This window comes from Osmerus mordax, chromosome 16 (genome assembly GCF_038355195.1).
Source record: "Osmerus mordax isolate fOsmMor3 chromosome 16, fOsmMor3.pri, whole genome shotgun sequence".
In the NCBI taxonomy this organism is placed as follows: Eukaryota; Metazoa; Chordata; class Actinopteri; order Osmeriformes; family Osmeridae; genus Osmerus; species Osmerus mordax.
The window spans coordinates 137,464-155,799 of record NC_090065.1 but is presented as its reverse complement, the minus strand read 5'-3'; the positions used below and the strand labels follow the sequence as shown (position 1 = coordinate 155,799).

The 18,336-nt window shown below is 46.2% G+C and overlaps 1 protein-coding gene across 1 annotated transcript; it reads left to right on the top strand.

Moving 5' to 3' along the window:
• The first annotated feature begins 1,274 nt into the window (after positions 1-1,274).
• LOC136958741 (uncharacterized) lies at positions 1,275-18,022 on the top strand. The gene is given in 12 exon segments (XM_067252838.1): positions 1,275-2,387; positions 2,487-2,698; positions 6,387-6,555; positions 6,712-6,762; positions 7,168-7,283; positions 10,192-10,933; positions 11,157-11,318; positions 13,134-13,282; positions 13,562-13,801; positions 13,993-14,164; positions 14,945-14,986; positions 17,921-18,022. Coding segments are annotated over 12 exon segments (3,270 nt in total).
• The last annotated feature ends 314 nt before the right edge of the window (positions 18,023-18,336 follow it).

The window sequence follows — 18,336 nt, the reverse complement described above, 5'->3', positions numbered from 1 at the left end:
TCTCTCATGCCTGCCATTATCTGTATGCTCAGTTGTGCGTTTCTCTCTTTCTCTCTCCCCCCTCTCCTCTCTCTCTGTCAGGAATCAGGCCATTTCTAGCCGGCTCGCAGCACCTACAGAGCTAATGATTAAGCTGTACCAGTCTGTCCCCACCTCACTCCCTGGAAGGCAGAGGGTAGCTAATGATTAAGCTGTGATTAAGTGCTGCGTCACCTGAGGGGAGAACTGAGTCCATTCTGGCAGCAGCCATCTTTGCTGTTTACCTCCTAGTCCACCTCTGCTGGTCAGCACTGGTCCTCAGAGACAAGGTAAGAGGTATGACTAGCTGTTAACCTCCCAGTCCACATCTGCTGGTCAGCACTGGTCTTCACTGGTCAGCACTGGTCTTCATTAGTCAGCACTGGTCTACAGAGACAAGGTAAGAGGTCTGACTTGATGTTAACGTGGTAGATCGTGTTTGATATATTTATCTAAACTTTATCTCATCTGAATCACAACTCTTATTGTATTTAGTTTGTAGCCCATCAAGTAAATTCTCTCTTATCCACAATGTTAAGTTGAAGGTTGATTAATGCTCAATACCATGAAGATTGTAAACTGTGAAGATTGTAAACATTACGTTACTTTTTTCCTCAGACTGTGAGACCAGTAAACTTTTCACACAAGTTCCTAAATATTAATATGACCTTAATTACTCCAAACTGCATATTATATACATAAGCAGTCAGAGGAATTAAAATAAAATAAAATTCTGGTTTACACAGATCACCTATACTGACAACTTTGTTATTTTCCTCCTCCTCCACTTCCTCCTTCTTCATCCTTCTCCTCCTCCTCCTTCTTCATACTCCTCCTTCTTCTTCATCCTCCTCCTCCTCCACTTCCTCCTCCACCACCAAGAGTAGTGTGCTTAGAGAAGGTAGAGTAGTGTGCTTAGAGAAGGTAGACTAGTGTGCTTAGAGACAGTAGACTAGTGTGCTTAGAGAAGGTAGACTAGTGTCCCTAGAGAAGGTAGAGTAGTGTGCTTAGAGAAGGTAGACAAGTGTGCTTAGAGAAAGTAGAGTAGTGTGCTTAGAGAAGGTAGACTAGTGTGCTTAGAGAAGGTAGACTAGTGTGCTTAGAGAAAGTAGAGTAGTGTGCTTAGAGAAGATAGACTAGTGTGCTTAGAGAAGGTACACTAGTGTCCTTAGAAAAGGTAGACTAGTGTGCTTAGAGAAGGTACAGTAGTGTACTTAGAGAAGATAGACTAGTATGGTTGCAGAGGGTACAGGGGGATGAACAGTTTGAGCAGGATCTGGAAGAGAGGAGGGGAGGGAGACTCATTCTCTAGAACTGACACCCCAGTGCAACAAACAAGCTCAGCGGACGACTTTTCCGATGATGTGGCATCCACGGGCCAATCAGGTAGTACTCCTCCGTATGAACATAAGGACGGTGCAGGCACTCAGCAGGGGGGCCTGAGGGAGGGCTGGAGGGGCCATCTGCCTCGGTCATGGGGAACGGTTAGGGTTAACCTAACCCGGTCATGGGGAAGTCTCCTACAGAAGTGGAGCAGTGGAGCAGCAGAGTCTGAGCAGGGACCTGGGGGGGTCCACATCCTGCCTAACGGCACTAGGGTGAGCCCCCCTGTGAGCCCCCTCCCTCAACGCAGGTGCTCCTCCACCCCCACAGACCTCCACCCCCTAGAGGGGTCTGAGCTCAGTAGTTTGCACCTCGCGGAGCAGTATGCAGAGAAGCTGGAGGTCTACAACATGAAGTACTCCTACCTGAAGTCCTGGCCGGGCATGCTGCGCCTGCTGGCTGGGATGGAGCTGTTGTTTGCAGGCATGGTATTCGCCTGTGTCTGCGCCTACATCCAGAAGGACAGCCAGTGGTCCAGCGCGTACGGACTTCACAGTGGAGTGCCAGGGTACCACTACAGGGGCCCCATGACTCCCTTCGTGCTGGCCATGGTGGGGCTGTCCTGGGTGGCCACCCTGCTGCTCCTGGTGATGGGCTTCACCATGTACTACCGCTCTATTCTGCTGGACGCCCCCTGGTGGCCACTGACGGAAGCTGCCATCAACATAGTCCTGTTCCTGCTCTACATGGCTGCTGGCATTGTGTACCTCAACGACCTGAACAGGGGAGGGCTATGCTACATGACGGTCGGGGTCAATCCCCTGCTGTCCAGTCTGTGCAGGGTGGACGGGGGACAGATGGCAGGCGCTGCGTTCATCTTCATCACCATGGCAATGTACCTGGTGAGCTTCTTGGTGTGTCTGAAGATGTGGCGACATGAGGCAACGAGGCAAGACAGGCAGCGCTGGGAGACAGGCAGAGAGGGCAGAGAGAGGCAGCACTTTGAGAGAGGCAGAGAAGAGGTGAAGCTAATGGATATTAGTAAGGTAAGTCCCAAATTAATCAAATATATTGATATATTGTACCCACCAATATATCAGCATCTTCCTACAGTATGTAATAACATCCTCTGATTTTCACCCCAGGAGTGTCATCTCCGTGGCGTGGTCTCGTCAGCCCCTTCCTCCCCCAGGAGGATTGTATTTGAGGATGAGATGGGTTCTGAGAGGCAGGTCAGAACCAGCCAGCACAGAACCAGCCAGCACAGAACCAGCCAGCACAAAAACAGCCAGCATTGGCTGGTTGGGCTCCCAACTGCACCAGACTACACTTCCAAACCCAGAGCAGATTACATCCTGTGAGTGAACAGTGTGACTAACACAGGACATTACATTGATGACTCGAGGGAGGAGAGAGAGGAGGAGCAGGGAGGGAGGGAGGAGAGAGAGGAGGAGCAGGAAGGGAGGGAGGAGACAGAGGAGGAGCAGGGAGGGAGGGAGGAGAGAGAGGAGGAGCAGGGAGGGAGGGAGGAGAGAGAGGAGCAGGGAGGGAGGGAGGAGAGAGAGGAGGAGCAGGGAGGGCGGGAGGAGAGAGAGGAGGAGCAGGGAGGGAGGGAGGAGAGAGGAGGAGCAGGGAGGGAGGGAGGAGAGAGAGGAGGAGCAGGGAGGGAGGGAGGAGAGGAGCAGGGAGGGAGGGAGGAGAGAGAGGAGGAGCAGGGAGGGAGGGAGGAGAGAGAGGAGGAGCAGGCAGGGAGGGAGGAGAGAGAGGAGGAGCAGGGAGGGAGGGAGGAGAGAGAGGAGGAGCAGGGAGGGAGGGAGGAGAGAGGAGGAGCAGGGAGGGAGGAGAGAGGAGGAGCAGGGAGGGAGGGAGGAGAGAGAGGAGGAGCAGGGAGGGAGGGAGGAGAGAGAGGAGGAGCAGGCAGGGAGGGAGGAGAGAGAGGAGGAGCAGGGAGGGAGGGAGGAGAGAGAGGAGGAGCAGGGAGGGAGGAGAGAGGAGGAGCAGGGGAGTTAGTGGAGGAGTGACCTGCTGCAAGGACTGATGAAAATAATAATAATATGATTAATTAGCAGATGCTTTTCTCCAAAGAAACGTACAAGGGGGATTCAAACTTGTGACTTCATCTGCAGTTAAATGCTCTACCACTGAGATTTGAAAAATGACTAAATGAGATATACCCAAGGATCCTTGTAAGTCGCAGTCTAATGTAGATCATTAACTAGCTGGATAATGTCCCCAGTACAGTCACATCAGATTAGGGATATTCAAAGATAGGGAAAAGTAAGGCGACCATGTCAGAAAATCTGAACAAGGTCTTCCTCATTGTAGTCACCAGTCCAGAGCACTGAAGTACACTTAAACCAGATACAAAGAAAAATACCTGACCCTAATAACAAGTTGACCGGACACCCAGTGTTGTAGGACTCGAGACAAATGCAACCAATAACTCCACTAACTTCTAATTTGAAATTACCCATCACGAATCCTCGCACCCTAAAAGTGAAGGACGGAGAAAGTGGCTGTCTGAAGATGTTGGCCAAATCAGCTATAATTAGATTTTGTTACCTGAACCACAAAGAGTTTACAATAGCGTCCAAAACAAAACACACAGTTTGTGTAAATTCTGCAAAGAGACGTTCACTGAGAAGGCTGGGACTAGGCCTACATCAAACTTTTACTGGCATTTAGAAAGAAAACATTAAAAAAGGTGAGCCAAGCGTAAGTGACGCTAGCAAAGCTAGTTACCTAACGTTTGCAATCTGCCTCTGTACCAAAACTCTTCAGAAATCTCTTCCCCTCTACACAAAGATATTTAGCGAGTATTAGCTAGCTACCAATGTAACAATATACTGTATGTTTCAGGGCGTTAATTTCATTTGTTTGCCAGATTATGTTTTTGATAACGAGCCGGGCCACAAAAGCTATGTTGTAGCTAATCAGGCGCGGAGCCAGACGTTGTAACAGTGCGTGTCCACTACAGCGGAGCGGATGGCGCATTTAACACCTGAAGCCGGGCGTTAACGCTCGCGTAGGGCATTGTGGGAAGCGAGTGGAGCATTGTGGGAAGCGAGCGGAGCATTACGAGTAGAAATTTCTCTATGTAAATGTATTTATGTAAATGAGGAGCGTTAAATGCTAGCGTTGGCCAATCGGATTGGTTTCTTGTTTCTTGTAACGTAGCAACCATTGGTCATGGCAAACATTTCTAGGTTTCACAGTTTCAAGATGGAGGAAAAACTTATTGTATGTGTCTGCATACCCAGTTCTGTTCAGAACAAAGTTACGTAATGTGACGAGCCTGAATTTTAAGATTTCATTAAAATAATAATGCATGGTGCATGTTGTCAGTGTCCCTGGTGTGTTTTTAAACTTTTACATTCAGTCTCGTCACATTACGTGACTGTTCTGTGCCACTGCTAGCTCGCTAGCCCAGCCGACACACGATTGGTTGAGTGACCAGTGGCGTAACATGTAGTCTACTGTAATCTTGCACTAGTAAAATATTGTGTATTTTTACACAAATGTTGTGTAAAAGTGGTATTTTGATCGTTATTGTCAGTACATGAACCCAGGTCTGCACGCTTGGCCATCACTACAACAGTGACCTTAGAGAACTACAACTAATTTGCCTAACACGCCCCCGAGCGTGGTGTACTGTGGGAAGGCAAGCGGTGCAGAGCGTTAAAAAACGCTGTAGTGGACACGCACCGTAAACATTCGGGGCTTACATATAGCATACAATCACAGTCTGCAGCTACACTGGAAGTGTAAATCTGCTAAAAATCTATATCTAAAAGTCTACTAAATGAAAAAATTCTCTCTCCCTTTATTTTCTTAAACTATGTTTATAACATAAATGTGGTTTGAGAAGGATAATTTAAACACTCTAAAACATAATATTTTGTGATAATGTTTAACTAGCCGCAATGCTAAATACAATACATCACCCAACCAGCGGTGGTGGTAACCTAGGTTACACCTGAAAAGAGGGGTCTGAGGAGAGAGTTCCGGTTTAGGGGGGCCTTAGTAGGGAGCGCTGAAGTTAGACCTTTCTCAACCTAGGACGTAGTCTGGGTTTGATGTGATGGTAGATGGGGATTTCCACAATGAATGTGAGCATGTGCAGGGCACAACCTAAATAATTTGGCATTAATTTGAGTGCAAAATAGTTTTTTGAACTTTATGTTAAATACACATTACGTTGGACACATTTTTGTATTTGCTGAATACCCAAATTTTTTAACCCGACTTAATAAAGTTAAGTTAAACGCTGCGGTACCGCGCTCCTTCACTGAGGGATCTGAGTACTAATGTGCCTCTAAGAAGAATTTTTTTAACATATTAAATAGGCTGCTTTGCCTGGCCTTAAGCACACGGCACTACTTTAAAAGTGCTCATTTTGAGTTCCAATTAACAGTTACAGATCCATTCTAACTTTTTACCTTGTCAAACCCTACTGCCTGTGTGTTTCTTTTTGAGTAGTCTGGTCTTGACTCGGTCTCGCCCTGCCTTGGTCTGGTCTTGACTCGGTCTCGCCCTGCCTTGGTCTGGTCTTGACTCGGTCTCGCCCTGCCTTGGTCTGGTCTTGACTCGGTCTCGCCCTGCCTTGGTCTGGTCTTGACTCGGTCTCGCCCTGCCTTGGTCTGGTCTTGACTCAGTATCTCCCTGCCTTGGTCTTGGACTTGACTCGGTCTCGACCCAACAAAGTCTTGGTCTTGTCTTGATCTTGACACACTCTGGTCTTGGTCATGACTTGGTCTCGATTTAGGTGGTCTTGACTACAACACTGTGGATACCTAATATAGTGTTATACTAGCTTGTGTCCTGTTCCCAATGGGACACACAGGCAGACACAAACAAACAAGCAGGCAAGAAGGCAGGCAGACCAACAGGCCATCTTCACAGACAGACAGACAGGCAGCCAAACAAACAGACAGACAGACAGACAGGCTGACAGACAGACAGAGCCAAGCAGACAGACAGACATCCAGACAGACAGCCAAGCAGACAGACAGACTAATCTAACCTGTACTTCCTGCTCGCTACAGGAAGTTCCCCGCAGTGCAGCGCCTGGAGGAACGGGATGATTACCGGACCGTGTTTAAAGACCAGTACCAGGAGTACCGAGAACTGCATGCCGAGGTCAGCGCCACCCTGGACAAGTTCACACGCATGGACGCCATGATGGACACCCTGCTGAGGAACGGAGACCAGGGGGTGAGACCAGCAGACAGACAAGCAGACAGACAGGGAGGCAGACAGGGAGGCAGACAGACAACCATGGCATCTACACAGACAGACAGGCAGACAGACAGACCGAACATGTAATCTATGTTATTAATTAATTAATAATTAATTAATTATGTCTTACAGGAGAACATGAGAATTGATCATATCTTGAAGAAATATGAGCTAAAGAAAAATGTAAGTGATAAATAGTTATTATTTGTCCTTGCCATTCATTCACATTTTCTCTAATTGCCTGAAATAATTCCCCAAATGATCCAGCAACTGCCACAGCCTTTAACTATTGTGGAACTATTCTCGCCTTTAGCTGCTGTAAACCAAAGTTCAACCCGCTCCCTGTAAACCCAGGTAGAACCCACTCCCTGTAAACCCAGGTAGAACCCGCTCCCTGTAAACCCAGGTAGAACCAGCTCCCTGTAAACACAGGTAGAACCAGCTCCCTGTAAACCCAGCTTTCTCAGCAACGTTGCCCGTTCAACCAGACCATGCTCCTGTCATATCAGACTGAGCAATAGTGCTGCTGCTGAAAAGGTGTGTGTGTGTGCATATGTGCGTGTGGCGTTGTGGGTGTGTGTTCACCAGGACCCAGCCTTCCTGGAAAAGAAGAAACGTTGTGAATACCTGAAAGCTAAACTCAGCCACATCAAGGACCGTATCCGAGAATACGACCAGAACACAGAGACTTGAAGCTGAAGAACGTAGAGACCAAGCTGAAGCTCTTCTAAGGGGCTTTACTGTGTGATGTTGTCACCACACATATAATATGAGTTTGGTCATTTGTTGCTCTGCCATGCCATGATTGTTACATGTCTGCCATCACTGCAGTGTTTGAGTGTGGGACTGCAGAGAGGAAAGATCATAAACTCTCACCTTTGGACTTTGGACCGCTCTCCCCAGGAGACATTCTTACCTCAGTGGTCTCATTTAAAACTCCAATGATTCTTAACGTATGTTGCCCTTCCAAGCAAAAGGCCAAAACAACCTAATCAGTCTAAATCGACGTACTTGCTTTGCCATGTGGTTGAATCACTTCTCCACTTTACTGTAGAGAAATAAAGGGGGTCTGATCAGCAAACCGGTTTACACTTTGAAGCAATTTGTCTTAGTTCCATTCAGATATCAGGGAGGATAGTGTGGGAATTTGCATACTGCTGACAGGAATAGTGTTTGAATATCAACGACATCACCAAAAATCTGTTTATCAAAGACAATCAATATTATTTGTACTTAAATCATGTTATAGATGATACTCCTGTAAAATGTCTGCTTCTCCAAAATGAAACTTGATCATAAAAGTATAATTATAAGAGGATCATATTACGCAGAAAGCATGCTGGGGTGTCAATTGGCATTATTGCGTGTGTTTGCCTTTGAAAAGGCACAACCTATATTCTCTCTCATATATAGCTATTTATTTCTTTATTTCTTATTATTTTCCCACCCTAACTAGTCCCTCAATTTTTGCACTACATAGACACTGGTCGGTGTCAAAATGTTCGTCTTGATCCCGATTGCGTTGCTTGTATTTCCGTGAAGGTTCCGTTGCATGGTTTAGGCAGAATACATGCAGCTAACGGTAGCTAACTAGCTAGCCACAGTCAGAACTTTCACAACATCACAACGCACACGTTTGTAACAAGGCCTGTTACGGCATTCAGGCAATTTTTACACAGGATTTCCCTTTTTTCTTAGCCTAGTTGAAACAGTTGCATCCAACTATTTGAGGCTCCCACATCACCTATAGCCTACCTCTTGCACTGAGAGAACCCTGCTTCATTGTACACTTTCACTTTTTGTATTTTGAAGAGTAAATAAGCAGTAACAAACAGTTGTTTGCTTTTGAATCTATGCAATCTTCAATATTGAGTTTGCATACCTTTTAAAATGTATATACTGTATATACAGACATATCAGTTGAAAAATGTAAGTACACCTATGAAAACTCTGGTCTTTCTCTAAATGTTTGGACGTTTGATATTAGTTTTAACAACTGGTTAAGCTGAAGTCCTGTTTTTTTTAAAAGTCTTTTCTTAATAATTTTTATGATATATTTTACTGTCATAGTGTGAATTTATTAAATAATGTTCCTAAATTTCCTCCATATCTATTGGGCACAGACAGAGCCGACCGGAGTCCCCATTGTGACTGGGTCATCACCAGCTTCTCATGTTTTCTACCTGACATGCGCAGAGCAGTATTATAACAAGTAGTCAACAGAACAGGTCGTCAACAGAAAGACACGTTTAAATAGGCACTAATGGCAGAGATGTGCCAGCATCTACAATAAATGACCTACGTAAGTGGAAGTAATTTGTGATGTCACTCTCATCAACAATAAACTTTCATGGAACAAAGCTGAACTTGCGCTATCTCCATTGCGTAAGTAAACAGCAAACCTTTTTTCAGCGTCACTTATCTTGGGTAAAGAAACACTAAATGCTGCAATAGTTGCTGCAATCTGGTTGTGTGCTTTAAATCTATAAATGAGCTGGAAAGTTAACCTGGTGAGATTGTAGTCTGTAATTGCTTTAACATATATTCTTAGTTCATGTCTAAAAACTATAGAATGAAGAACATAGCATGAGCGCATATGTATGTCTTACTGTCCTGGAATATTATACCTCACTTACTTTGAATGGAGTAGGAACACATCCGTCTGTGTGTGTGTATACCACAACTGTGTTTGTCTCGGGGTCCTTAGTGTACTTTAAAGTGTTGCTGACTCTTGTGCTGCTTCACCACATGGTGCAGATATTGGCATTAGCAACTGGCTAGCAGATCCACACTCTGTGAATACCATGCCTGACTGACTCCTCTACTGATCACCGTACGTCTAAATTATTTAGGTCTGTTGGGTTCAGTTGCAGTAGACTGAAAAAGATAGGCTAGGACAGAAACACAGACTGATAGATAGGCTGGGACAGAGACAGGGTAGGAAAGAGCGTAGGATAGGGAGTCAGATGGCTAAACGGTTAGGGAGTCGGGCTATTAATCAGAAGGTTGTTGGTTCGATTCTCGGCCGTACCAAATGACGTCGTGTCCTTGGGCAAGGCATTTCACCCTACTTGCCTCGGGGGGAATGTCCCTGTACTTACTGTAAGTCGCTCTGGATAAGAGCGTCTGCTAAATGACTAAATGTAAATGTAAATAGAGACAGGGTAGGATAGAGACAGGGTAGGATAGAGACAGGCTGGGACAGAGACAGGGTAAGATAGAGACAGGGTAGAACAGAGACAGGCTGGGACAGAGACAGGGTAAGATAGCAACAGGGTAAGATAGAGACAGGGTAAGATAGCGACAGGGTAAGATAGAGACAGGCTGGGACAGAGACAGGGTAAGATTGCGACAGGGTAAGATAGAGACAGGGTAGAACAGAGACAGGGTAGGACAGAGACAGACAGACAAGCAGGCATGGATAGCGATAGACAGACTATGGTAGAGACAAAATGAGACAAAACTGAAACAGAAAATATGTTATTGAACAGCGTCATGGTGTGATTGTATCATTGATTTTAAGAGTGAAACTTTCCCATTGTCTGATGTATAAGAGAAAATATCATATTTTCGCTTTACAGGCATTCGATTTGTCAGAATCATGCATGATAGTCGTTACAATGACAGCCCTCCCTTCTACAGCCCCCCCCAGCACAGCGCCTCCCCAGCCCTCTACCCCCCACGCAACAGCCTGTACCCCCGCAGCAGCCTCTTCCCCTGGAGCCAACACGAGGCCTCCCCTCCAACAGACTCCATCTATCAGGACGAGCGTCCTCAGTTCTTCCACGACTGGTTTTCACCGCCCGGTCTGGTGAAGACCTTCCAGGGCGTCACCATCCTCATGAGCTTCCTGATCTTCGCCTGCGTGGCATCTACCCTGGTGTGGGACATGCATGGCCATGGGGCAGGGCTGGGGAGCTATGGGCTGGGGGCCGCGGGGGCTCAGGTGGGCTACTACGGAGGCACCTACGGCTATGCCAGCTCCTACATGACCCCCTACTCCGCCAAGTCCGCCATGATCTCCATGGCAGCCATCAACTTCCTGGTGTCGCTCGGATTCCTGGTGGGGAGTTTCTCTCGTTCGCGTGCTGCGCGTGGCCGCAGGTTCTACCTGGCGGTGTTGGTGTGTGACGTGGTGCTGGCTGTTCTCCAGGGCATCATGGACATCGTGTTTGTGATCGGGGTGAACCCTGCGTCTCAGAGCTCCCAGAGTGTGCTGTACAACCCCATGCTGAGGATGTGCCAGACCCTGAACGTGCCCAGCCTGAGTGGCAGCGTGGGGTCCGGGCTCCCAGGGGGATTCCCCATGTACAACCAGTACCTAAAACATTACTGCTTCATGGACCCTGAGGAGGTGGGTCCTCTACATCCAGTAGCTCTGATATTTAGTGCTTCATATCTAGTATGTCAAGATCTAGCAGGGTTCTCTTCATCCAACAGGTCTATATTTAGCAGGGTCTATGTCTAGAAATCTATGTCTAGCAGGTCTATATCTAGCAGGGCGCTTTACAGGTATGTCTAGTAGATATTTAGTCTTGGTGTTGGGTATGACTGTGTCTGTGCTGTCTGTTCCCCAGGCTGTGGCGCTGGTGTTGGGTCTGCTTGTGGTCATAGCTCTGACCATGGCTGCCTACTACGCCTACAAGACACGCAGTAAGATCTGGCGCCATGGCAAAGCCAACATCTACTGGGAGAGGCCGATGCTCAGGGCTGCAGAGGGACAGGACGTCCAGGACTGGGTGACCAGGGAGCAGTCACGTCACATTCACATGTTACTCACTTTGCAGAAGTTTTTATTTAGTGCTTTGTGTCGAGCGGGTCCATATCAAGCAGGTTTATAAATGGCAGGGTGCTCTATATCTAACAAGTCTATATCTAACAACCTTATATCTAGCAAGCCTGTATCAACTGGTGTATGTCTAACAGTGCTCAGGTTGGGGTAGAGTGTTCAGGACTGGGGTAGAGGGTTCAGGACTATACGGTTGGGCTAGAGTGTTCAGGACTATCAGGTTGGGGTAGAGCGTTCAGGGCTATCAGGTTGGGATAGAGGGTTCAAGACTATCAGGTGGGGCTAGAGTGTTCAGGGCTATCAGGTGGGGCTAGAGGGTTCAGGGCTATCAGGTGGGGCTAGAGGGTTCAGGGCTATCAGGTGGGGCTAGAGTGTTCAGGGCTAGAGGGTGGGGCTAGAGGGTTCAGGGCTATCAGGTGGGGCTAGAGTGTTCAGGGCTAGAGGGTGGGGCTAGAGGGTTCAGGGCTAGAGGGTGGGGCTAGAGGGTTCAGGGCTGGGCTAGAGGGTTCAGGACTGGGTGGGGTTATTGTCTAAATAGCACTCCCTATTGTAATCTTAGTATCTGCTGAATGAAGGTGGTGTGAGTTATGACTGGTTTCTAGTGCCGTGGGTCTGTTTGTCTTTCTGAGGCACACCTGGTTTCTTTGTGGTACATCATTAACCAGGCTGATAACACCCTTAGTGTTGAAGGCCAGAGAGCAAACATGGTGTTTACAGTAAGTCAGCAGCATTCTTCAAGCAATTATATGGTCACCATGATCTAAGGAACAAATAAAAGAGTTTAACTCATTTTCAAATGGTGTTTAACAGCTTGCGTGTGAGTGTCAGCATTAGATTTGAGGGAAGAAGAAGATAGATGGATAGAGGGATGTGGTATTCTAAGCATGTGTTATCCTAGGGATATACAAGCCCTTCACATGCTGTCTCCTATGCTTTGCTCCTGCTATCTCTGGCTTGTACTATCCTAGGCTTGTGTTAACCTAGGCTTGTACTATCCTAGGCTTGTGCATTGCAAGGCTTGTGTTGACCTAGGCTTGTGTTATGCTAGGCTTGTGCTATGCTAAGATTTTGCAATGCTAAGCTTGTGTTATATAATGGTCCAGGGCCCACAGGCAGGCCTGCATTTTATACCTAAGTAACAGTAGGCCAGTGAAGGCGATAGCCTTACATAGGAACATATATAATGGATGTTATGTATAATGAATACAAGTGTTGGATTGCCTCAAAGCTAACAGTGTGCAGCCGTGAATCATTTAATCTTTTAGAAACAGCACAGTTATGCTTGTGTCAGGAAACAACGTGATGTTATGTATGAAATGTGTAACTCGTATAGCTGTTGATGACAGTGTAGATTTCTGCTGTTAGATTCACAGCATCATACTGTTAATGAATGTTGTTCCATATGTATCAAGTTGATGGAGTTATATGTATCCTGCTGTTGATGACGGTTGTAGCTTCATGCTTTTAAAGATGTTGAAGGCCTGAGAAGCTTGAGTTTGCTCATCCTGTAAGACTGTTTGATTTAATGGTACGGAGATTCATTAATACCGGCTATGGTTAGACTGTGTTCCATGACGGGTGTTCCATGATGCATGACTGTGTTTCATGACTGTGTTCCATGACGGGTGTTCCATGATGCATGACTGTGTTTCATGACTGTGTTCCATGACTGTGTTCCATGACTGTGTTCCATGACTGTGTTCCATGATGCATGACTGTGTTTCATGACTGTGTTCCATGACTGTGTTCCATGACGGTGTTCCAGGTGAACCATGTTGGAGAGGGCCGCAGCGTCCTTCAGGCCCCCACGCTTGTCATCTGTGAGAGAGCTGATCCCCTGCTCAGGGTCCAGAACAGCGTGGTCGCCTATGGCGACGGACCAGCAAGCGTCTACAGCGAGGGAACCTACAATGGGTGAGTGTTCAAACTTGGTTGCTTAGGTAACAATGCTAGCGTAAACAGAGGTAAACAGCTCAGTTTTAATACAAGATCACGTTTCCGGTTGAATCTGTATTATTGTTCAATGAACATATTGAACATATTGTACAATATGTTCTGCCTTAAAAAAGCTACAAGCCACTCACTGACTATTTCTGCCTTGACGCCTCGGTTCCCTGAGCTAACAGCAGCACACACAGTCACAAGCGGTAGTTGCCAAACAGGAAACCATACTGAAGTGTGTGATGTCTGTAGTTGTCATGACAACACCAACGGGCCTAAGGCCGGGCCTCCGGGGGAGAGTCCCAGAACAGAGCAGGCCGACAGCCCGAAGAAGAGCCTGCGCTGCCAGACCCCGCCACCAGAGCTGCAGACCAAGCGTGACCAGACTGGCTACACCACAGCTGGAGAGACTGCGGAGCTGAGGAGGAGCTGGGGAGGAGGTGGGGAAGATACCAGGGAGGAGGGCCAAGACCAGAGCCACCTCCTGTTCAGGTAAGTCACTGGGGAGGAGGTGGGGGAGATACAGGAGAAATGCTGAGGAGGATGAGGGTCGACCCTGGGGGACGTACTTCATAGGTAGGACACACTGGATAGAATTATTATTGATTGTCTCTCATTTTTATCCTCTGCAGTTCAAGTACCGTTCCTCCTCCTTCCCACCCCTACTCTCCTTTCCTCCCCAGCATGTACCCTGAGATCAGCTGTGACAAGCAGCGCCAGCAGTGCCGGAGGGAGTTTGCAGCTACCCTGCAGGTCTACAGGAGCCTGTGTGCTGACATGGATGACATCAGTGACCAGCTGCACAAACTGAGCCGCGAGCTGGACTCCCTGGATGAGAGCTCTGTGAAGTACCAGGTAAGGCTCTGTGAAGTAACAGGTAAGAAACGGTTTACAGTGAAATGTGTATATTTACATTATATTATACATACTCTCTCCATGCTGCTCTCTCTACTGCTCTCTCTGCTGCGCTCTCTCTTTACTGCTCTCTCTCTCTGCTGCTCTCTCTGCTGCTTTCTCTCTCTACTGCTTTCTGCTGCTCTCTCTACTGCTCTCTCTCTCTACTGCTCTCTCTCTCTGCTGCTCTCTCTGCTGCTCTCTCTTTCTCTCTCTGTACTACCCTCTCTGCTGCTCTCTCTCTCTACTGCTCTCTCTGCTGCTCTCTCTACTGCTCTCTCTCTCTACTGCTCTCTATGCTGCTCTCTCTCTACTGCTCTCTCTCTCTACTGCTCTCTCTGCTGCGCTCTCTCTTTACTGCTCTCTCTCTCTGCTGCTCTCTTTACTGCTCTCTCTGCTGCTTTCTCTCTCTACTGCTCTCTCTCTCTGCTGCTCTCTCTCTCTCTCTCTCTCTCTCTCTCTCTCTCTCTCTCTCTCTCTCTCTCTACTGCTCTCTCTCTGCTGCTCTCTCTGCTGCTCTCTCTTTCTCTCTCTCTACTACCCTCTCTGCTGCTCTCTCTCTCTCTACTGCTCTCTCTGCTGCTCTCTCTCTACTGCTCTCTCTCTTTACTGCTCTCTATGCTGCTCTCTCTCTCTACTGCTCTCTCTCTCTGCTGCTCTATCTGCTGCTCTCTCTCTCTCTCTCTCTCTCTCTCTACTGCTCTCTCTTTCTCCCTGATGCTCTCTCTCTCTGTTGTTCAGGGAGTGGCCGATGAGTACAACCGTCTGAAGGACCTGAAGAGAGTAAGACCATTACCCATCCATTAATATCTAGATCTATTATCTACAGTATACTATGTCTATGGACATGGACCGTATACGTACATATATATATATATATATATATTTACATTTATTCATTTAGCAGACGCTTTTATCCAAAGCGACTTCCAAGAGAGAGCTTTACAAAGTGCATAGGTCACTGATCATAACAACAAGATAGCCAAAAAACATCGCGACTAGCCAAAACATGAAGCACACATTGTGAACAACCAAAGTAAGTGCCAAAGGGAAGAACCATAAGAGCATGTAGTTAAACAAGTTACAATTAAACAACATGAACCGCTATAAGTGTACCTGTGGAAAAAGACAAGCAACAATAATAAAAACAATATATCACAGCGAGTACAAAAATTTTAATCAGTTACCACTAACCACAAGAGCAACAAGTCTCTAAGCAAGAGTCATTGTGATCCTTGAGGAAACTAACATCGGGTCAAGCGAACCATTCCTAAGTACCTATATATATAGTATATATATGGGTTATATACATATATATGTATGGGTTGTATACATATATATGTATATATATGTATGTGTTTGATCAACATATAGCTACAGTATATGTATTCATTATATCCATTAAACAGTGGCTTCAGAAAGTATTCAGACCTCTTCAATTTTAGCACATTTAGTTGTAGATTTCATTGTAAGTGGATACAATTGCCATATTTTCCTACTAATCTGCACTTAATTACATAAAACTACAAAGTGAAAAAATTACATTTCTTTGAAAACATTAGAATAGATCCTCTAAAACCGAAATCTCCTTAAAATTCCGCCACTTACTTCAGGTAAATCCACTTGTAGAAGCCTCTTCGGCAGAAGTTAGAGCTGTGAATCTTCCTGGGTCCCTGCAAGCTTTGCACCCCTGGATCTGGGAAAGTTGTCTCGTTCTCCCTGGCAGGTCTTCTTAGCTCCATCAGACTGGACGGGAGAAGTCGGTTCTGAATACTACCAAGTAGCAGCAGTGACCAAAGGTTCTGAGGCTTGATCGAGTTTGATACAATATTGTCGGCAAGGGTATGCTTGTCTTGGCTGTGCGCTCCAGGGGCCTCATGTATAAACGTTGCGTACACACAAAAAGCTTGCGTACGCTGGTTTTCACGCATACGGTGTGATGTATATAAAAATGTACTCTACGTGAGAATGTGCGGGCCGTCAAGGAAACCTTTGAGCAGACGTGAGACCGTCTGCAAAGTCTTGTCTGGCTCTGTAACATGGCGAATTCTAACTGAAAAGTGCCAAAACTCACCAAACATTACAAAATAAAATTTCCACTACAGTTACTGTCATACGTCTATGATGTTGACTTTTCAAAAAACATAAAAATTCAAGTTTGATCATCAATGTGGATGTTCACATCAAAATGCCAAAACCCAAAACGGGAAATGCTATATACCGTTTCATCCGCCACCAGTGAATAACTTCTGTTAAACTTGAGGGTGTCAAACGAACGACAAAATCACTCAGGAAATGCATGTCACGCTAACCCTACAGCTGCCATGCTGTTACGATGAGCCACCACTTGTTTCTCAATTTCAAGTTTTACATCAGACCATTTCTTCTTAATTTCTGCCATGGTCCGGTTCTCCGAACCCACAGAATTTATGGCCCTATAATAATAATAATGATTTCATTTGTAATGCACTTTACATTTAGCTAAATCTCAAAGTGCAAAAGGTTAAAAACAACTCCGCCGACTTTCTTCTGTTGCCAATACCTGATGACAGGCCGCCAAACAGGACACATTTTCTTGCCTCTGTTAGAATCTTGATCTCACAGTCTGTAAAAACAGTCTGTTTTTTTTGCGTTTTAAGCCACTTTAATTCAGACAAAGAAATGACCTCAGGAGCGCATTTATAGGCCATCTGCATATTAATTTATGGGAGGAGGCAAGGCGGGGTCAGTGGCTCGTTCACGTGCGGTCAATCTCACGTTGATTGTGATTTATAAAGGAAAGGTGCGCTGGACCTGGCGTATGACCGGTTTTATACATGTGAATATTTCTGTGCGTAGGTACTTTTCAAGTTTTGGCCGTACGCCATCTTCTGGTATGAAAGCCACGCAATCTTTTATACATGAGGCCCCAGGTCATTGTGATGTGAACCGTCGCCACAGTCTGAAGTTGCGTGCATTCTGGAGCAGGTTTTCTTCAAGGACTTCTACGTATTAGGATGTATTTATCCTTTCCTCAATTCTGAACAGTCTCCCTGCCGGTAAGAAGCATCCCCATGATGCTGCCCCATCATGCTTCATCGTGGGGAGGGTATTAGCCAAGTGATGAGCAGTGCCTTGTGTTCATCAGACATAGCGCTTGGAGTTCTGTCCAAACAGTTACATTTTTGTCTCATCAGACCTGAGAATCTTCCCTTACTCCAAGGGCTGACACCTGCCTTGTACAGCAGGAGTGGCTTCTGTCCAGCCTCTCGATAAGGCTAGTTGATGGAATGCTGCTGAGATCGTCGTTGGTGTACCACAGCATAGGGTTTGACAAATTATGTAAATGAGAGATTTCAGTTTGAGTTTGAGGACATACAGATAACTGTGTAGCTTATTTATTATTATTTATGGCAGTTTCATCCATTAACAATTAAAGCACAATAATATATAGTACCAACAATAAAGGGGTTTGAGTACTTTCTGAAGCCACTGTTTGTTAAAGCTATGTTACTGTGAAGACAGCAACCCGCTGTATTAATGACAGAATTTTCTATTTTATTTCTGGGACTTTACAGTTTAACAGAATGGTTATGAATGTGTGGTGAGTGTATGATGCATATGCGATGTCTGGATGATATCTGGTACCTGTGCCCCTCTGTAGACCATAACCCTCTGCAGACCCTAACCCTATGTAGACCATAACCCTCTGCAGACCCTAACCCTAACCTTCTGCAGACCCCAGACTACCTGACCAAGAAGAAGCGGACTCAGGAGCTCAGACAGAAACTCTGCCACATAAAGCGACTGGTGAAGAACTATGACAGTGGCTTGTGCTGAAATTGGTCTCTCTCTCCATCCAGCCCTGAATACCACTCTGTGTTCAGGGCCTCAACAACACCAACACTCTGAACATCGTTATCCAGGACAGGAGAGTGGCCTTAAGCCTAATGGACAAATAGCTGTTATCCAACATGAAGGTTAAAACTTGAGTATACTCAGTGGTAGAATATTTGACTGTAAATCAAAACTTTGCAACTCTGCAAATTCCCCCAGTAAGAATATGAATACATCATTTTGTAAAAGAACCATGGCTATCTACTGGTTACTTCATCACCCAGCAGCCCTCCACATTCCCCCCTCTCCTTCAAGAC